General features: G+C 53.2%; 1 protein-coding gene across 1 annotated transcript in view; it reads right to left on the reverse strand.

Moving 5' to 3' along the window:
• LOC135567770 (WD repeat domain phosphoinositide-interacting protein 2) overlaps positions 1–20,813 on the reverse strand; it is a 56,229-nt gene extending 35,416 nt beyond the window's left edge. Inside the window, exons 1-4 of the mRNA XM_065014992.1 lie at positions 20,590–20,813; positions 6,522–6,604; positions 4,360–4,529; positions 3,960–4,056 (exon numbers count right to left, since the gene is read on the reverse strand). Of these exons, the coding sequence (XP_064871064.1) occupies positions 3,960–4,056; positions 4,360–4,529; positions 6,522–6,604; positions 20,590–20,663 (424 nt within the window). The 5' untranslated portion in view covers positions 20,664–20,813. The remainder of the gene's footprint in view (positions 1–3,959; positions 4,057–4,359; positions 4,530–6,521; positions 6,605–20,589) is intronic.
• Between the last annotated feature and the right edge of the window lie 1,691 nt (positions 20,814–22,504).

Consider the following 22,504-nt stretch of genomic DNA (forward strand, 5'->3'; position numbering starts at 1 on the left):
GGAGAGAACACACAACCCTGGGGAGAGTACACACAACCCTGGGGAGAGAACACACGGATATTACAGGAGGAGAGAACACACAACCCTGGGGAGAGAACACACAACCCTGGGGAGAGAACACACAACCCTGGGGAGAGAACACACAACCCTGGGGAGAGAGCACACAACCCTGGGGAGAGAACACACAACCCTGGGGAGAGAACACACAACCCTGGGGAGGGAACACACAACCCTGGGGAGAGAACACACAACCCTGGGGAGAGAACACACAACCCTGGGGAGGGAACACACAACCCTGGGGAGAGAACACACAACCCTGGGGAGAGAACACACAGATATTACAGTAGGAGAGAACACACAACCCTGGGGAGAGAACACACAACCCTGGGGAGAGAACACACAACCCTGGAGAGAGAACACACAACCCTGGGGAGAGAACACACAACCCTGGGGAGAGAACACACAGATATTACAGTAGGAGAGAACACACAACCCTGGGGAGAGAACACACAACCCTGGGGAGAAAACACACAACCCTGGGGAGAGAACACACAACCCTGGAGAGAGAACACACAACCCTGGGGAGAGAACACACAACCCTGGGGAGAGAACACACAACCCTGGGGAGAGAACACACAACCCTGTGGAGAGAACACACAGATATTACAGTAGGAGAGAACACACAACCCTGGGGAGAGAACACACAACCCTGGAGAGAGAACACACAACCCTGGGGAGAGAACACACAACCCTGGGGAGAGAACACACAACCCTGGGGAGAGAACACACAACCCTGGGGAGAGAACACACAACCCTGGGGAGGGAACACACAACCCTGGGGAGAGAACACACAACCCTGGGGAGAGAACACACAGATATTACAGTAGGAGAAAACACACAACCCTGGGGAGAGAACACACAACCCTGGGGAGAGAACACACAACCCTGGGGAGAGAACACACGGATATTACAGGAGGAGAGAACACACAACCCTGGGGAGAGAACACACAACCCTGGGGAGAGAACACACAACCCTGGGGAGAGAACACACAACCCTGGGGAGAGAACACACAACCCTGGGGAGGGAACACACAACCCTGGGGAGAGAACACACGGATATTACAGGAGGAGAGAACACACAACCCTGGGGAGAGAACACACAACCCTGGGGAGAGAACACACAACCCTGGGGAGAGAACACACAACCCTGGGGAGAGTACACACAACCCTGGGGAGAGAACACACGGATATTACAGGAGGAGAGAACACACAACCCTGGGGAGAGAACACACAACCCTGGGGAGAGAACACACAACCCTGTGGAGAGAACACACAGATATTACAGTAGGAGACAACACAGAACCCTGGAGAGAGAACACACGGATATTACAGGAGGAGAGAACACACAACCCTGGGGAGAGAACACACAACCCTGGGGAGAGAACACACAACCCTGGGGAGAGAACACACAACCCTGGGGAGAGAACACACAACCCTGGGGAGAGAACACACAACCCTGGGGAGAGAACACACAGATATTACAGTAGGAGAGAACACACAACCCTGGGGAGAGAACACACAACCCTGGAGAGAGAACACACAACCCTGGGGAGAGAACACACAACCCTGGGGAGAGAACACAGAACCCTGGGGAGAGAACAGACAGATATTACAGTAGGAGAGAACACACAACCCTGGGGAGACAACACAGAACCCTGGGGAGAGAACAGACAACCCTGGGGAGAGAACACACAACTACTAAATACAATACGGTTGGATTAAACAGGTTCAGGTTCCACTAGATGTTGGAACATTGCTGAGGGGACTTGCTTCCATTCAGCCACCAGAGCATTACTGAGGTCGGGCACTGATGTTGGGCGATTAGGCTCGTAGTCGGCGTTCTAATTCATCCCAAAGGTGTTCAATGGGTTGGGGTCAGGGCTCTGTGCAGGCCAGTCAAGTTCTTCCACGCCGATCTCGACAAACCATTTGCCATTCTGTGAGCGTGTTGAAAGTCACTGATCTCCTCAGTAAGGCCATTCTATTGCCAATGTTTGTCTATGGAGATTCCATGGCGGTGTGCTCGATTTTAAACACCTGTCTGAAACGGGTGTGGCTGAAATAGCCGAAACCCCTAATTTGAAAGGTTTTCCACATACTTTAGTATATATATGGGTTGGGATTTAGTCCTAGGTTAAGGGTTTTACCTGAGGGGTTGGGCTAGATGTAGTCCTAGGTTAAGGGTTTTACCTGAGGGGTTGGGCTAGATGTAGTCCTAGGTTAAGGGTTTTACCTGAGGGGTTGGGCTAGATGTAGTCCTAGGTTAAGGGTTTTACCTGAGGGGTTGGGCTAGATGTAGTCCTAGGTTAAGGGTTTTACCTGAGGGGTTAGGCTAGATGTAGTCCTAGGTTAAGGGGTTTACCTGAGGGGTTGGGCTAGATGTAGTCCTAGGTTAAGGGTTTTACCTGAGGGGTTGGGCTAGATGTAGTCCTAGGTTAAGGGTTTTACCTGAGGGGTTGGGCTAGATGTAGTCCTAGGTTAAGGGTTTTACCTGAGGGGTTGGGCTAGATGTAGTCCTAGGTTAAGGGTTTTACCTGAGGGGTTGGGCTAGATGTAGTCCTAGGTTAAGGGTTTTACCTGAGGGGTTGGGCTAGATGTAGTCCTAGGTTAAGGGTTTTACCTGAGGGGTTGGGCTAGATGTAGTCCTAGGTTAAGGGTTTTACCTGAGGGGTTGGGCTAGATGTAGTCCTAGGTTAAGTGTTTTACCTGAGGGGTTGGGCTAGATGTAGTCCTAGGTTAAGGGGTTTTACCTGAGGGGTTGGGCTAGATGTAGTCCTATGTTAAGGGTTTTACCTGAGGGGTTGGGCTAGATGTAGTCCTAGGTTAAGGGGTTTAACTGAGGGGTTGGGCTAGATGTAGTCCTAGGTTAAGGGTTTTACCTGAGGGGTTGGGCTAGATGTAGTCCTAGGTTAAGGGTTTTACCTGAGGGGTTGGGCTAGATGTAGTCCTAGGTTAAGGGTTTTACCTGAGGGGTTGGGCTAGATGTAGTCCTAGGTTAAGGGTTTTACCTGAGGGGTTGGGAGGTGTCTCTCTGATGGTGTGCAGGACCTTCATGTCTCTAGATGTAGTCCTAGGTTAAGGGTTTTACCTGAGGGGTTGGGAGGTGTCTCTCTGATGGTGTGCAGGACCTTCATGTCTCTAGATGTAGTCCTAGGTTAAGGGTTTTACCTGAGGGGTTGGGCTAGATGTAGTCCTAGGTTAAGGGTTTTACCTGAGGGGTTGGGCTAGATGTAGTCCTAGGTTAAGGGGTTTTACCTGAGGGGTTGGGCTAGATGTAGTCCTATGTTAAGGGTTTTACCTGAGGGGTTGGGCTAGATGTAGTCCTAGGTTAAGGGTTTTACCTGAGGGGTTGGGCTAGATGTAGTCCTAGGTTAAGGGTTTTACCTGAGGGGTTGGGCTAGATGTAGTCCTAGGTTAAGGGTTTTACCTGAGGGGTTGGGCTAGATGTAGTCCTAGGTTAAGGGTTTTACCTGAGGGGTTGGGCTAGATGTAGTCCTAGGTTAAGGGTTTTACCTGAGGGGTTGGGCTAGATGTAGTCCTAGGTTAAGGGTTTTACCTGAGGGGTTGGGCTAGATGTAGTCCTAGGTTAAGGGTTTTACCTGAGGGGTTGGGCTAGATGTAGTCCTAGGTTAAGGGTTTTACCTGAGGGGTTGGGCTAGATGTAGTCCTAGGTTAAGGGTTTTACCTGAGGGGTTGGGCTAGATGTAGTCCTAGGTTAAGGGTTTTACCTGAGGGTTGGGCTAGATGTAGTCCTAGGTTAAGGGTTTTACCTGAGGGGTTGGGCTAGATGTAGTCCTAGGTTAAGGGTTTTACCTGAGGGGTTGGGCTAGATGTAGTCCTAGGTTAAGGGTTTTACCTGAGGGGTTGGGCTAGATGTAGTCCTAGGTTAAGGGTTTTACCTGAGGGGTTGGGAGGTGTCTCTCTGATGGTGTGCAGGACCTTCATGTCTCTGATGTTGTGGATGTACAGAGATTCCTCCAGACATACTATCAGCCTCTGAAACACACACAGGAGTCTTCAGTGTTGTAGTGTTGTAGCTAGGAGTTTAATACACCTGTCCAGACATACTACCAGCCTCTGATACACACACTCCTGCTCATCATCACATATCACTGTGTGTGTGTGTGTGTGTGTGTGTGTGTGTGTGTGTGTGTGTGTGTGTGTGTGTGTGTGTGTGTGTGTGTGTGTGTGGTGTGGTGTGGTGTGGTGTGGTGTGTGTGTGTGTGTGTGTGTGTGTGGTGTGTGGTGTGGTGTGGTGTGTGTGTGTGTGTTGGTGTGTGTTGGTGTGTGTGTTCCTACCTGTCTGTTGAGCTTGACAGCCAGTATAGTGTTACTGTAACTATAGTTACAGATCTCCGTTCCTTTCTTGAAGTGACAGACCTTCAGCTTCCTAGGAGCCTTCAGACTGACGATCGCCACCAGACTACTGCTGAACAGACGCTCTACAATGCACACATCCTCTGTGTCCGCTGAGCGTGCACACACACACACACACACACACACACACACAGACACACAACACACACACCACACCACACACACACATACACACACCACACACACACACCACACGCACACACACACACACATTAGTACCAAACAGTATAACCCCGTTGCTCTAATATTCTAGAGAGCTATTCCATATTACAGTGATCCTACATTAACAGTGGGGACGATGACTGTATGGCCTGTGAGTGGAATACATGTCTGTAGTACAGCGCCTTCAGGAAAGTATTCAGACCCCTTGACTTTTTACTTTTGACTATGTTACAGCCTTATTCTAAAATGGATGACATTTTCCCCTCATCAAGCTACACACAATACCCCATAATGACATCACAATACCCCATAACGACATCACAATACCCCATAATGACATCACAATACCCCATAATGACATCACAATACCCCATAATGACATCACAATACCCCATAACGACATCACAATACCCCATAATGACATCACTATACCCCATAATGACATCACAATACCCCATAATGACATCACAATACCCCATAATGACATCACAATACCCCATAATGACATCACAATACCTCATAACGACATCACTATACCCCATAATGACATCACAATACCCCATAATGACATCACAATACCTCATAACGACATCACTATACCCCATAATGACATCACAATATCCCATAAAACGTATTTTTTTTGTTTTTAATATTTTTTTAAAACATTTCTGCTAACAGTTTTTTTTTCTAGAAATGTTTGCAAATTTATACAAAATAAAAAGTTTCTTTGGCATTGAAGGTCCCCCAGAACACAGTGGCCTCCATCATTCTGCAGCATTGAAGGTCCCCCAGAACACAGTGGCCTCCATCATTCTGCAGCATTGATGGTCACTCTGACAAAGCTCCAGAGTTCCTCTGTGGAGATGAGAGAAACTTCCAGAAGGACAACCATCTCTGCAGCACTCCACCAATCAGGCCTTTATGGTAGAGTGACCGAGGTTCACCTTCCAACAGGACAACGACCCTAAGCATACAGCCAAGACAACGCAGGAAGGGCTTCGGGACAAGTCTCTGAATGTCCTTGAGTGGCCCAGCCAGAGCCTGAACCTGATCGAACATCTCTGGTGAGACCTGAAAATAGCTGTGCAGCGATGCTCCCCATTCAACCTGACAGAGCTTGAGAGGATCTGCAGAGAAGAATGGGAGAAACTCCCCAAATACAGGTGTGCCAAGCTTTTAGCATGATACCCAAGAAGACCTGAGGCTGTAATCGCTGCCAAAGGTGCTTCAACAAAGTACAGAGTAAAGGGTCTGAATATTTATGTAAATTATTTTGATAAATTATACAAATTTCGAAAAACTTGTTTTTGCTTTGTCATTATGGGGTATTGTGATGTCATTATGGGGTATTGTGATGTCATTATGGGGTATTGTGATGTCATTATGGGGTATTGTGATGTCATTATGGTGTATTGTGATGTCATTATAGGGTATTGTGATGTCATTATGGGGTATTGTGATGTCATTATGGGGTATTGTGATGTCATTATAGGGTATTGTGATGTCATTATAGGGTATTGTGATGTCATTATGGGGTATTGTGATGTCATTATGGGGTATTGTGATGTCATTATGGGGTATTGTGATGTCATTATGGGGTATTGTGATGTCATTATGGGGTATTGTGATGTCATTATAGGGTATTGTGTGTAGATTGATGAGGGGAAAAAGCGATTTAATCCATTTTAGAATAATTCTGTAATGTAACCAAAAGTTGGAAAAGGTCAAGGGGTCTGAATACTTTCTGAAAGCAATGTATCAATAGTAAATATAATAGCCATTCCATATTACTGTAAAACAACATTAAGAGTGATGGTTATGACTGTGTGGTATCTAGTAAGTGCAGTATTTCATATATATTATATTATATATACACATACACACACAAACACGTCATAAAGCCATACGATATTGACACTCACTACATTCATAAATCTGCTCCAACTTGTCCACAGACGACAGGGAGAAGAACTTGTAGCCTGATTTGGTTCCAACAGCTAAAGACCTGGAGAGAGAGAGGACACACACACTGGTCTGACCGAGGGGAGAGAGAGGACACACACACTGGTCTGACCGAGGGGAGAGAGAGGACACACACACTGGTCTGACTGAGGGGAGAGAGAGGACACACACACTAGTCTGACTGAGGGGAGAGAGAGGACACACACACTGGTCTGACTGAGGGGAGAGAGAGAGGACACACACACTGGTCTGACTGAGGGGAGAGAGAGGACACACACACTGGTCTGACTGAGGGGAGAGAGGACACACACACTGGTCTGACCGAGGGGAGAGAGAGGACACACACACTGGTCTGACTGAGGGGAGAGAGAGGACACACACACTGGTCTGACTGAGGGGAGAGAGAGGACACACACACTGGTCTGACTGAGGAGAGAGAGGACACACACACTGGTCTGACTGAGGGGAGAGAGAGGACACACACACTGGTCTGACTGAGGGGAGAGAGAGGACACACACACTGGTCTGACTGAGGGGAGAGAGGACACACACACTGGTCTGACTGAGGGGAGAGAGAGGACACACACACTAGTCTGACTGAGGGGAGAGAGAGGACACACACACTGGTCTGACTGAGGGGAGAGAGAGAGGACACACACACTGGTCTGACTGAGGGGAGAGAGAGGACACACACACTGGTCTGACTGAGGGGAGAGAGAGGACACACACACTGGTCTGACCGAGGGGAGAGAGAGGACACACACACTGGTCTGACTGAGGGGAGAGAGAGGACACACACACTGGTCTGACTGAGGGGAGAGAGAGGACACACACACTGGTCTGACTGAGGAGAGAGAGGACACACACACTGGTCTGACTGAGGGGAGAGAGAGGACACACACACTGGTCTGACTGAGGGGAGAGAGAGGACACACACTGGTCTGACTGAGGGGAGAGAGAGGACACACACACTGGTCTGACTGAGGGGAGAGAGAGGACACACACACTGGTCTGACTGAGGGGAGAGAGAGGACACACACACTGGTCTGACTGAGGGGAGAGAGAGGACACACACACTGGTCTGACCGAGGGGAGAGAGAGGACACACACACTGGTCTGACCGAGGGGAGAGAGAGGACACACACACTGGTCTGACTGAGGGGGAGAGAGAGGACACACACACTGGTCTGACTGAGGGGAGAGAGAGGACACACACACTGGTCTGACTGAGGGGAGAGAGGACACACACACTGGTCTGAGGGGAGAGAGAGGACACACACACTGGTCTGACCGAGGGGAGAGAGAGGACACACACACTGGTCTGACTGAGGAGAGAGAGGACACACACACTGGTCTGACCGAGGGGAGAGAGAGGACACACACACTGGTCTGAGGGGAGAGAGAGGACACACACACTGGTCTGAGGGGAGAGAGAGGACACACACACTGGTCTGACCGAGGGGAGAGAGAGGACACACACACTGGTGTGACCGAGGGGAGAGAGAGGACACACACACTGGTCTGACTGAGGGGAGAGAGGACACACACACTGGTCTGACTGAGGGGGAGAGAGGACACACACACTGGTCTGACTGAGGGAGAGAGAGGACACACACACTGGTCTGACCGAGGGAGAGAGAGGACACACACACTGGTCTGACTGAGGGGAGAGAGGACACACACACTGGTCTGACTGAGGGAGAGAGAGGACACACACACTGGTCTGACTGGGGGAGAGGACACACACACTGGTCTGAGGGGAGAGAGGACACACACACTGGTCTGAGGGGAGAGAGAGGACACACACACTGGTCTGACTGAGGGGGAGAGAGGACACACACACTGGTCTGACTGAGGAGAGAGGACACACACACTGGTCTGACTGAGGGGAGAGAGAGGACACACACACTGGTCTGACTGAGGGGAGAGAGGACACACACACTGGTCTGACTGAGGGGAGAGAGAGGACACACACACTGGTCTGAGGGGAGAGAGAGAGGACACACACACTGGTCTGAGGGGAGAGAGAGAGGACACACACACTGGTCTGACTGAGGGGAGAGAGAGGACACACACACTGGTCTGAGGGGAGAGAGAGGACACACACACTGGTCTGACCGAGGGGAGAGAGAGGACACACACACTGGTCTGACTGAGGGGAGAGAGAGGACACACACACTGGTCTGACTGAGGGGAGAGAGAGGACACACACACTGGTCTGACCGAGGGGAGAGAGAGGACACACACACTGGTCTGACTGAGGGGAGAGAGAGGACACACACACTGGTCTGACTGAGGGGAGAGAGAGGACACACACACTGGTCTGACTGAGGGGAGAGAGAGGACACACACACTGGTCTGACTGGGAGAGAGAGGACACACACACTGGTCTGACTGAGGGGAGAGAGAGGACACACACACTGGTCTGACTGAGGGAGAGAGGACACACACACTGGTCTGACTGAGGGGAGAGAGGACACACACACTGGTCTGACTGAGGGGAGAGAGAGGACACACACACTGGTCTGACTGAGGGGAGAGAGAGGACACACACACTGGTCTGACTGAGGGGAGAGAGAGGACACACACACTGGTCTGACTGAGGGGAGAGAGAGGACACACACTGGTCTGACTGGGGGAGAGAGGACACACACACTGGTCTGAGGGGAGAGAGAGAGGACACACACACTGGTCTGAGGGGGAGAGAGAGGACACACACACTGGTCTGACTGGGGGAGAGAGGACACACACACTGGTCTGACTGGTCTGAGGGGGAGAGAGAGGACACACACACTGGTCTGAGGGGAGAGAGAGGACACACACACTGGTCTGAGGGAGGGAGAGAGAGGACACACACACTGGTCTGACTGGGGGGAGAGGAGGACACACACACTGGTCTGACTGAGGGGAGAGAGGACACACACACTGGTCTGACTGAGGGGAGAGAGGACACACACACTGGTCTGACTGAGGGGAGAGAGAGGACACACACACTGGTCTGACTGAGGGGAGAGAGAGGACACACACACTGGTCTGACTGAGGGAGAGAGAGGACACACACACTGGTCTGACTGAGGGGGAGAGAGAGGACACACACACTGGTCTGACTGAGGGAGAGAGAGAGGACACACACACTGGTCTGACTGAGGGGAGAGAGAGGACACACACACTGGTCTGACTGAGGGGAGAGAGAGGACACACACACTGGTCTGACTGAGGGGGAGAGAGGACACACACACTGGTCTGACTGAGGGGGAGAGAGGACACACACACTGGTCTGACTGTCTGACTGAGGGGGGGAGAGAGGACACACACACTGGTCTGAGGGGGGAGAGAGAGGACACACACACTGGTCTGAGGGGGAGAGAGAGGACACACACACTGGTCTGACTGAGGGGAGAGAGAGGACACACACACTGGTCTGACTGAGGGGAGAGAGAGGACACACACACTGGTCTGACTGAGGGGAGAGAGAGGACACACACACTGGTCTGACTGAGGGGAGAGAGGACACACACACTGGTCTGACTGAGGGGAGAGAGAGGACACACACACTGGTCTGACCGAGGGGAGAGAGAGGACACACACACTGGTCTGACTGAGGGGAGAGAGAGGACACACACACTGGTCTGACTGAGGGGAGAGAGAGGACACACACACTGGTCTGACTGAGGGGAGAGAGAGGACACACACACTGGTCTGACTGAGGAGAGAGAGAGGACACACACTGGTCTGACTGGTCTGAGGGGAGAGAGGACACACACACTGGTCTGACTGAGGGGAGAGAGAGGACACACACACTGGTCTGACTGAGGGAGAGGACACACACACTGGTCTGACACACACACTGGTCTGACTGAGGGGAGAGAGAGGACACACACACTGGTCTGACTGAGGGGAGAGAGGACACACACACTGGTCTGACTGAGGGGAGAGAGAGGACACACACACTGTTCTGAGGGGAGAGAGAGAGGACACACACACTGGTCTGAGGGGAGAGAGAGAGGACACACACACTGGTCTGACTGAGGGGAGAGAGAGGACACACACACTGGTCTGACTGAGGGGAGAGAGAGGACAAACACACTGGTCTGACTGAGGGGAGAGAGAGGACACACACACTGGTCTGACTGAGGGGAGAGAGAGGACACACACACTGGTCTGAGGGGAGAGAGAGAGGACACACACACTGGTCTGAGGGGAGAGAGAGAGGACACACACACTGGTCTGAGGGGAGAGAGAGAGGACACACACACTGGTCTGAGGGGAGAGAGAGAGGACACACACACTGGTCTGACTGAGGGGAGAGAGAGGACACACACACTGGTCTGAGGGGAGAGAGAGAGGACACACACACTGGTCTGAGGGGAGAGAGAGGACACACACACTGGTCTGAGGGGAGAGAGAGAGGACACACACACTGGTCTGACTGAGGGGAGAGAGGACACACACACTGGTCTGACTGAGGGGAGAGAGAGGACACACACACTGGTCTGACTGAGGGGAGAGAGAGGACACACACACTGGTCTGACTGAGGGGAGAGAGGACACACACACTGGTCTGACTGAGGGGAGAGAGAGGACACACACACTGGTCTGACTGAGGGGAGAGAGAGGACACACACACTGGTCTGACTGAGGGGAGAGAGGACACACACACTGGTCTGACTGAGGGGAGAGAGGACACACACACTGGTCTGACTGAGGGGAGAGAGGACACACACACTGGTCTGACTGAGGGGAGAGAGAGGACACACACTGGTCTGACTGAGGGGAGAGAGAGGACACACACACTGGTCTGACTGAGGGGAGAGAGAGGACACACACACTGGTCTGACTGAGGGGAGAGAGAGGACACACACACTGGTCTGAGGGGAGAGAGAGAGGACACACACACTGGTCTGAGGGGAGAGAGAGAGGACACACACACTGGTCTGAGGGGAGAGAGAGAGGACACACACACTGGTCTGACTGAGGGGAGAGAGAGGACACACACACTGGTCTGAGGGGAGAGAGAGAGGACACACACACTGGTCTGAGGGGAGAGAGAGAGGACACACACACTGGTCTGAGGGGAGAGAGAGAGGACACACACACTGGTCTGACTGAGGGGAGAGAGGACACACACACTGGTCTGACTGAGGGGAGAGAGAGGACACACACACTGGTCTGACTGAGGGGAGAGAGAGGACACACACACTGGTCTGACTGAGGGGAGAGAGAGGACACACACACTGGTCTGACTGAGGGGGAGAGAGGACACACACACTGGTCTGACTGAGGGGGAGAGAGGACACACACACTGGTCTGACTGAGGGGAGAGAGAGGACACACACACTGGTCTGACTGAGGAGAGAGAGAGGACACACACTGGTCTGACCGAGGGAGAGAGAGGACACACACACTGGTCTGACTGAGGGGAGAGAGAGAGGACACACACACTGGTCTGACTGAGGGGAGAGAGAGGACACACACACTGGTCTGAGGGGAGAGAGAGGACACACACACTGGTCTGACCGAGGGGAGAGAGAGGACACACACACTGGTCTGACTGAGGAGAGAGAGAGGACACACACACTGGTCTGACTGAGGGGAGAGAGAGGACACACACACTGGTCTGACTGAGGGGAGAGAGAGGACACACACACTGGTCTGAGGGGAGAGAGAGGACACACACACTGGTCTGACTGAGGGGAGAGAGAGGACACACACACTGGTCTGACTGAGGGGAGAGAGAGGACACACACACTGGTCTGACCGAGGGGAGAGAGGACACACACACTGGTCTGAGGGGAGAGAGAGGACACACACACTGGTCTGACCGAGGGGAGAGAGAGGACACACACACTGGTCTGACTGAGGGGAGAGAGAGGACACACACACTGGTCTGACCGAGGGGAGAGAGAGGACACACACACTGGTCTGAGGGGAGAGAGAGGACACACACACTGGCCTGACTGAGGGGAGAGAGAGACAGGCTGGTGACACTGGCCTGACCGAGGGGAGAGAGAGAGACAGGCTGGTGACACTGGCCTGACCGAGGGGAGAGACAGGCTGGTGACACTGGCCTGACCGAGGGGAGAGACAGGCTGGTGGCACTGGCCTGACCGAGGGGAGAGACAGAGACAGGCTGGTGACACTGGCCTGACTGAGAGGAGAGAGACAGGCTGGTGACACTGGCCTGACCGAGGGGAGAGACAGGCTGGTGACACTGGCCTGACCGAGGGGAGAGACAGGCTGGTGACACTGGCCTGACCGAGGGGAGAGAGAGAGACAGGCTGGTGACACTGGCCTGACCGAGGGGAGAGACAGGCTGGTGACACTGGCCTGACCGAGGGGAGAGACAGGCTGGTGACACTGGCCTGACCGAGGGGAGAGACAGGCTGGTGGCACTGGCCTGACCGAGGGGAGAGACAGAGACAGGCTGGTGACACTGGCCTGACTGAGAGGAGAGAGACAGGCTGGTGACACTGGCCTGACTGAGGGGAGAGAGACAGGCTGGTGACACTGGTCTGACCGAGGGGAGAGAGAGAGAGACAGGCTGGTGACACTGGCCTGACCGAGGGGAGAGAGAGAGAGACAGGCTGGTGACACTGGCCTGACCGAGGGGAGAGAGAGAGACAGGCTGGTGACACTGGCCTGACCGAGGGGAGAGAGAGAGAGACAGGCTGGTGACACTGGCCTGACCGAGGGGAGAGAGAGAGAGACAGGCTGGTGACACTGGCCTGACCGAGGGGAGAGACAGGCTGGTGACACTGGCCTGACCGAGGGGAGAGACAGGCTGGTGACACTGGCCTGACCGAGGGGAGAGACAGGCTGGTGGCACTGGCCTGACCGAGGGGAGAGACAGAGACAGGCTGGTGACACTGGCCTGACTGAGAGGAGAGAGACAGGCTGGTGACACTGGCCTGACTGAGGGGAGAGAGACAGGCTGGTGACACTGGTCTGACCGAGGGGAGAGAGAGAGACAGGCTGGTGACACTGGCCTGACCGAGGGGAGAGAGAGAGAGACAGGCTGGTGACACTGGCCTGACCGAGGGGAGAGAGAGAGACAGGCTGGTGACACTGGCCTGACCGAGGGGAGAGAGAGAGAGACAGGCTGGTGACACTGGTCTGACCGAGGGGAGAGAGAGAGACAGGCTGGTGACACTGGCCTGACCGAGGGGAGAGAGAGAGACAGGCTGGTGACACTGGCCTGACCGAGGGGAGAGAGAGAGACAGGCTGGTGACACTGGCCTGACTGAGGGGAGAGAGACAGGCTGGTGACACTGGCCTGACCGAGGGGAGAGAGAGAGAGACAGGCTGGTGACACTGGCCTGACCGAGGGGAGAGAGAGAGAGACAGGCTGGTGACACTGGCCTGACCAAGGGGAGAGAGAGAGAGACAGGCTGGTGACACTGGCCTGACTGAGGGGAGAGAGACAGGCTGGTGACACTGGTCTGACCGAGGGGAGAGAGAGAGAGACAGGCTGGTGACACTGGCCTGACCGAGGGGAGAGAGAGAGAGACAGGCTGGTGACACTGGCCTGACCGAGGGGAGAGAGAGAGACAGGCTGGTGACACTGGCCTGACCGAGGGGAGAGAGAGAGAGACAGGCTGGTGACACTGGTCTGACCGAGGGGAGAGAGAGAGACAGGCTGGTGACACTGGCCTGACCGAGGGGAGAGAGAGAGACAGGCTGGTGACACTGGCCTGACCGAGGGGAGAGAGAGAGACAGGCTGGTGACACTGGCCTGACTGAGGGGAGAGAGACAGGCTGGTGACACTGGCCTGACCGAGGGGAGAGAGAGAGAGACAGGCTGGTGACACTGGCCTGACCGAGGGGAGAGAGAGAGAGACAGGCTGGTGACACTGGCCTGACCAAGGGGAGAGAGAGAGAGACAGGCTGGTGACACTGGCCTGACCGAGGGGAGAGAGAGAGACAGGCTGGTGACACTGGCCTGACCGAGGGGAGAGAGACAGAGACAGGCTGGTGACACTGGTCTGACCGAGGGGAGAGAGACAGAGACAGGCTGGTGACACTGGCCTGACCGAGGGGAGAGAGAGAGACAGGCTGGTGACACTGGCCTGACCGAGGGGGAGAGAGAGACAGGCTGGTGACACTGGCCTGACCGAGGGAGAGAGAGAGACAGGCTGGTGACACTGGCCTGACCGAGGGAGAGAGACAGAGACAGGCTGGTGACACTGGCCTGACCGAGGGGAGAGAGAGAGACAGGCTGGTGACACTGGCCTGACCGAGGAGAGAGAGACAGGCTGGTGACACTGGCCTGACCGAGGGGAGAGAGACAGAGACAGGCTGGTGACACTGGCCTGACCGAGGGGAGAGAGAGAGAGACAGGCTGGTGACACTGGCCTGACCGAGGGGGAGAGAGAGACAGGCTGGTGACACTGGCCTGACCGAGGGAGAGAGAGACAGGCTGGTGACACTGGCCTGACCAAGGGGAGAGAGAGAGAGACAGGCTGGTGACACTGGCCTGACCGAGGGGAGAGAGAGAGACAGGCTGGTGACACTGGCCTGACCGAGGGGAGAGAGAGAGAGACAGGCTGGTGACACTGGTCTGACCGAGGGGAGAGAGAGAGACAGGCTGGTGACACTGGCCTGACCGAGGGGAGAGAGAGAGACAGGCTGGTGACACTGGCCTGACCGAGGAGAGAGAGAGACAGGCTGGTGACACTGGCCTGACCGAGGGGAGAGAGACAGGCTGGTGACACTGGCCTGACCGAGGGGAGAGAGACAGGCTGGTGACACTGGCCTGACCGAGGGGAGAGAGAGAGACAGGCTGGTGACACTGGCCTGACCGAGGGGAGAGAGACAGAGACAGGCTGGTGACACTGGCCTGACCGAGGGGAGAGAGACAGAGACAGGCTGGTGACACTGGCCTGACCGAGGGGAGAGAGAGAGACAGGCTGGTGACACTGGCCTGACTGAGGGGAGAGAGAGACAGGCTGGTGACACTGGCCTGACCGAGGGGAGAGAGAGACAGGAGACACTGGCCTGCTGGTGACACTGGCCTGACCTGGCCTGACCGAGAGAGAGACAGGCTGGTGACACTGGCCTGACCCGAGGGGAGAGAGACAGGCTGGTGACACTGGCCTGACCGAGGGGAGAGAGAGAGACAGGCTGGTGACACTGGCCTGACCGAGGGGGAGAGACAGGCTGGTGACACTGGCCTGACCGAGAGAGAGACAGGCTGGTGACACTGGCCTGACCGAGGGAGAGAGACAGAGACAGGCTGGTGACACTGGCCTGACCGAGGGGAGAGAGAGAGAGACAGGCTGGTGACACTGGCCTGACCGAGGGGAGAGAGACAGGCTGGTGACACTGGCCTGACCGAGGGGAGAGAGAGAGACAGGCTGGTGACACTGGCCTGACCGAGGGGAGAGAGACAGGCTGGTGACACTGGCCTGACCGAGGGGAGAGAGAGAGACAGGCTGGTGACACTGGCCTGACCGAGGGGAGAGAGACAGAGACAGGCTGGTGACACTGGCCTGACCGAGGGGAGAGAGAGAGAGACAGGCTGGTGACACTGGCCTGACCGAGGGGAGAGAGAGAGACAGGCTGGTGACACTGGCCTGACCGAGGAGAGAGACAGAGACAGGCTGGTGACACTGGCCTGACCGAGGGGAGAGAGAGAGAGACAGGCTGGTGACACTGGCCTGACCGAGGGGAGAGAGAGAGACAGGCTGGTGACACTGGCCTGACCGAGGGGAGAGAGAGAGACAGGCTGGTGACACTGGCCTGACCAAGGGGAGAGAGAGAGAGACAGGCTGGTGACACTGGCCTGACCGAGGGGAGAGAGAGAGACAGGCTGGTGACACTGGCCTGACCGAGGGAGAGAGAGAGACAGGCTGGTGACACTGGCCTGACCGAGGAGAGAGAGAGACAGGCTGGTGACACTGGCCTGACCGAGGGGAGAGAGACAGGCTGGTGACACTGGCCTGACCGAGGGGAGAGAGACAGGCTGGTGACACTGGCCTGACCGAGGGGAGAGAGAGAGACAGGCTGGTGACACTGGCCTGACCGAGGGGAGAGAGACAGGCTGGTGACACTGGCCTGACCGAGGGGAGAGAGAGAGACAGGCTGGTGACACTGGCCTGACCGAGGGGAGAGAGACAGAGACAGGCTGGTGACACTGGCCTGACCGAGGGGAGAGAGACAGAGACAGGCTGGTGACACTGGCCTGACCGAGGGGAGAGAGAGAGACAGGCTGGTGACACTGGCCTGACTGAGGGGAGAGAGAGAGACAGGCTGGTGACACTGGCCTGACCGAGGGGAGAGAGAGAGACAGGCTGGTGACACTGGCCTGACCGAGGAGAGAGAGAGACAGGCTGGTGACACTGGCCTGACCGAGGGGAGAGAGACAGGCTGGTGACACTGGCCTGACAGGCTGGTGACACTGGCCTGGGAGAGAGAGAGACAGGCTGGTGACACTGGCCTGACCGAGGGGAGAGAGACAGGCTGGTGACACTGGCCTGACCGAGGGGAGAGAGAGAGACAGGCTGGTGACACTGGCCTGACCGAGGGGAGAGAGACAGAGACAGGCTGGTGACACTGGCCTGACCGAGGGGAGAGAGAGAGACAGGCTGGTGACACTGGCCTGACCGAGGGGAGAGAGACAGGCTGGTGACACTGGCCTGACCGAGGGGAGAGAGAGAGACAGGCTGGTGACACTGGCCTGACCGAGGGGAGAGAGACAGGCTGGTGACACTGGCCTGACCGAGGGGAGATAGAGAGACAGGCTGGTGACACTGGCCTGACCGAGGGGAGAGAGAGAGAGACAGGCTGGTGACACTGGCCTGACCGAGGGGAGAGAGAGAGACAGGCTGGTGACACTGGCCTGACCGAGGGGAGAGAGACAGGCTGGTGACACTGGCCTGACCGAGGGGAGAGAGACAGAGACAGGCTGGTGACACTGGCCTGACCGAGGGGAGAGAGAGAGACAGGCTGGTGACACTGGCCTGACCGAGGGGAGAGAGAGACAGGCTGGTGACACTGGCCTGACCGAGGGGAGAGAGAGAGACAGGCTGGTGACACTGGCCTGACCGAGGGGAGAGAGAGAGACAGGCTGGTGACACTGGCCTGACCGAGGAGAGAGAGAGACAGGCTGGTGACACTGGCCTGACCGAGGGGAGAGAGACAGGCTGGTGACACTGGCCTGACCGAAGGGAGAGAGACAGAGACAGGCTGGTGACACTGGCCTGACTATGACAGTGTGTGTTTGAGTGACTTTGGGTCACACGGTGTGTGTTGCAATCCCACTACCCAGAAAGTGGTCAGCAATGGCATCCACTTTCACAGACTCCACCAGGGACGGGTAGAAATCACCAAACACCACCAAGATCAATGTATCTAAACACCACCAAGATCAATGTATCAAAACACCACCAAGATCAATGTATCTAAACACCACCAAGATCAAGGTCAACACACCAATTCTCTAGAGAGAAATTAAATCATTTACGAGAGAAGTCAAATAGGCTTGTGGCTGGAGCGTTGGGCCAGTAACCGAAAGGTTGCTGGATCGAATCTCTGAGCTAACAAGGTAAAAATCTGTCGCTCTGCCCCTGAACAAGGCAGTTAACACACTGTTCCCTGGTAGTTTAGTTTTTTAGTTTAGTTTAGTTTATTTTTACAGGGACAGTGCACATTAATCAACGTTTCAGTAAAAGTGCCGGTTTTAGCCAGCCGGCTAATTTTCAACCGCAGTCCCTGGGCAGGTTATTAAAAACAATTACAATATAGACAATAGCAACATAGAACAAGCAAGACATAGCAACATAGGACAAGCAAGACATAGCAACATAGAACAAGCAAGACATAGCAACATAGAACAAGCAAGACGTAGCATACAGACAGAGCAACATAGAACAAAAAGCAGCAAGACCAAATTCATAAAAGCAACAAAGTGTTTCCACACCTCACAAGCTACAGACAACAGACAACATGGAAAGCGGCAACACACAGCTAGGGACCATGTTCACACATCTGATTGACCTTTAGCCAGGTCTTCAAGCATTTTGTGAAAGTGTGATATGTGGTGCAGTTATGTGTGTCTGATGGCAGTGTATTCCAGTAGGTAGGCCGTCATTGTAAATAAGAATTTGTTCTTAACTGACTTGCCTCGTTAAATAAAGGTTCAATTAAAAACAAACTATGGGAGGCTGGGTGCTGAAGGGAGTTGAAGTTTTCATTATTCAAATATTCAACTAAGTTCAGCTCAAACGTACTAATCAACTACAATGACCATCATACATTGCGCCTGTTCTTTTCCATCTTGGACAAAAATGGATTCACTTTAGGTTTAGAAACTCTGTGCTTTTACGCCTGCTAAGTTAGGTTAGATACACACAGACCAATGATGCATGTAAACCCTGCTGATGCTACGTATTGGCCATTGAGAAGCTTTAAGCCGTATTGGCACTCCTCAGTAGGAGCAGTTCTCCATTGAGAAGCTTTAAGCCGTATTGGCACTCCTCAGTAGGAGCAGTTCTCCATTGAGAAGCTTTAAGCCGTATTGGCACTCCTCAGTAGGAGCAGTTCTCCATTGAGAAGCTTTAAGCCGTATTGGCACTCCTCAGTAGGAGCAGTTCTCCATTGAGAAGCTTTAAGCCATATTGGCACTCCTCAGTAGGAGCAGTTCTCCATTGAGAAGCTTTAAGCCGTATTGGCACTCCTCAGTAGGAGCAGTTCTCCATTGAGAAGCTTTAAGCCGTATTGGCACTCCTCAGTAGGAGCAGTTCTCCATTGAGAAGCTTTAAGCCGTATTGGCACTCCTCAGTAGGAGCAGTTCTCCATTGAGAAGCTTTAAGCCGTATTGGCACTCCTCAGTAGGAGCAGTTCTCCATTGAGAAGCTTTAAGCCGTATTGGCACTCCTCAGTAGGAGCAGTTCTCCATTGAGAAGCTTTAAGCCGTATTGGCACTCCTCAGTAGGAGCAGTTCTCCATTGAGAAGCTTTAAGCCACATTGGCACTCCTCAGTAGGAGCAGTTCTCCATTGAGAAGCTTTAAGCCGTATTGGCACTCCTCAGTAGGAGAAGTTCTCCATTGAGAAGCTTTAAGCCGTATTGGCACTCCTCAGTAGGAGAAGTTCTCCATTGGAATTAATGGGATTCTACAGTATTTACACTAAAGGTTTCAAGGACAACATTACATGTGGTTCAGTATTTTTTGTTGTTGTAGTGGGGGACAGTAGCATTAGAACTTTCCAAAAATGTATCATTTATTAGTCATTTCCTATGTGGACCTGACAGAGACAGTGGAATATTTTCAATGTTTTGGCAATTGAATGTGCTCCATTTTTGGCTTTGGTATTTCCATTAAAAGGCGCTAATCATTTTAATGTATTTATTTCATAATGCATTTAATATAAACGTTTTTTTTAAAGAATCGAAACAGGTTTTTTATATAATGAACGGAAACGACCTCAAAAAGCACTAATCGCTCAGCACACTTAAACATGTAATTTTATTTAACTAGGCAAATCAGTCAAGAACAAATTCGTATTCACAATGACGGCCTACACCGTCCAAACCGGGGATTTGTGCACAGCCCTATGGGACTCCCATCACGGCCGGATGTGATACAGCATTAGTACATACGCATGGTCTAAAGTTTACGGGAGGATAAGCACATTCTCAAGTCAAGTTCAGTTTTCCGACTGTGCGTGAAAACTGGTACACGCATGTTTAGGGCCATATTCTGTGAATGTGTAGCGTTTATTCATGAGAGCTCAGGTGAACCGTAGCTTTCTGGGCAGAGAGGAGATCTCGCCTTTTCATCGTCCTTTGCCCAGATATTGGTTCAGGTATCAATACACTTTATCATATTAAGGAATGATCCCCTCGCCTTTTTGTGTTAGACAACTAGTTTATGCTTCTTGTTTATCCAAGCACTTTAGCTAGCTGGCTGGATAGCGTTTTAGCTGGCTGACGACATGGATGCTAAAGTAGGCAACATGATCAGACAGCTTGTCAGCTAACTAGCATCTCTCCCCGGCCCTCCTCTCCCTTCTCCCCGGGCCTTCCTTACGTGTTGTCCTGGTTAAAGTTGGCGAAGAGGAGCTGGCTACAGCCGGTCTCCCCGCTCTGACTAGCCAAGTTCATGGGCCCGGCACCATCTAATCCAGCCGTGTGAGAAAGCAGCAGTCGGGTAGGTTGTGGATAGTAACTGGGTGAGAGTGAAGTTGGCCTGTATTCATGGAGCCATCTCGCTGTTCTCTTGTTGTTGTTGTTTTCTCCGTCGCTGTTGCCCCCTCTCTCTGCGCATGGGCGGTAAAGCAGCGTTTTGCGACAGTTTCTTAAAGGGGCCCTTCCACCATTTCACAGGTTTGGTTTACGGTTGTGTTTGAGGATGGAAGAAGTGTGGTAAATGACAATCACTTAATGGGAACGTCTAAAAAAAATCTATAAATTTATCGGAATCTCGTTTCAGTTGAAACAATAATCTGTTCAACGACCACCTTATACCAAAGATTTTATGAACTAACCCAAGATAGACCAGAGCCTGTGGTTTCCAATGGGAACACATTAATCATAGGTGGCAGAACAAGCAAGGAGGGGGGCAGAGATTTCCGTTAGGAAGCACACTGCCGGCCACTGTGCTTCCTCTCATCACCATGTTTGGTAATGAGTGGAAACGCCAACCGGATGCTTCATATTTACACATCCGGCGAAATATCTGTCTCATTGTTCTGTGGCTGTGGCTATACGATTGATATTATTGATATTCTGCCGTACTTGTCACCAGGAGATGGCGCAGTCTGACAAAATACATTTTCATAATTTCCGACACTGGACAACTGCGGTATAAGAACTGGAGACAGCGTCCAAGATGCCCGCCCGTTGTTGTCAAGGTAATGTAATGTAATATACTCAAATCAAATTGTACTTGTTACATGCCTTGAATACAACAGGTGTAGTAGACCTTACAGTGAAATGCTTGCTTACAAGCCCTTTACCAACAAAGCAACATTTTTCAAAAGTAAGACACTTTTTCCACATGTTGTTACGTTACAACCTTATTCTAAAATGTATTAAATAGTTTTTTTCCTCATCAATCTACACACAATACCCCATAATGACATCACAATACATTTACATTTACATTTAAGTCATTTAGCAGACGCTCTTATCCAGAGCGACTTACAAATTGGTGCATTCACCTTATGACCTCCAGTGGAACAGTAGTGCATCTAAATCTTTCAGGGGAGGGGGTGAGAGGGATTACTTTATCCTATCCTAGGTATTCCTTAAAGAGGTGGGGTTTCAGGTGTCTCCGGAAGGTGGTGATTGACTCCGCTGTCCTGGCGTCGTGAGGAGTTTGTTCCACCATTGGGGGCCAGAGCAGCGAACAGTTTTGACTGGGCTGAGGCGGGAACTGTACTTCCTCAGTGGTAGGGAGGCGAGCAGGCCAGAGGTGGATGAACGCAGTGCCCTTGTTTGGGTGTAGGGCCTGATCAGAGCCTGGAGGTACTGAGGTGCCGTTCCCCTCACAGCTCCGTAGGCAAGCACCATGGTCTTGTAGCGGATGCGAGCTTCAACTGGAAGCCAGTGGAGGGAGCGGAGGAGCGGGGTGACGTGAGAGAACTTGGGAAGGTTAAACACCAGACGGGCTGCGGCGTTCTGGATGAGTTGTAGGGGTTTAATGGCACAGGCAGGGGCCCAGCCAACAGCGAGTTGCAGTAATCCAGACGGGAGATGACAAGTGCCTGGATTAGGACCTGCGCCGCTTCCTGTGTGAGCAGGGTCGTACTCTGCGGATGTTGTAGAGCATGAACCTACAGGAGCGGGCCGCCTTGATGTTAGTTGAGAACGACAGGGTGTTGTCAGGATCACGCCAAGGTTCTTAGCGCTCTGGGAGGAGGACACAATGGAGTTGTCAACCGTGATGGCGAGATCATGGAGCGGGCAGTCCTTCCCGGGAGGAAGAGCAGCTCCGTCTTGCC

This window comes from Oncorhynchus nerka, unplaced genomic scaffold (assembly GCF_034236695.1).
Source record: "Oncorhynchus nerka isolate Pitt River unplaced genomic scaffold, Oner_Uvic_2.0 unplaced_scaffold_1821, whole genome shotgun sequence".
In the NCBI taxonomy this organism is placed as follows: domain Eukaryota; kingdom Metazoa; phylum Chordata; class Actinopteri; order Salmoniformes; family Salmonidae; genus Oncorhynchus; species Oncorhynchus nerka.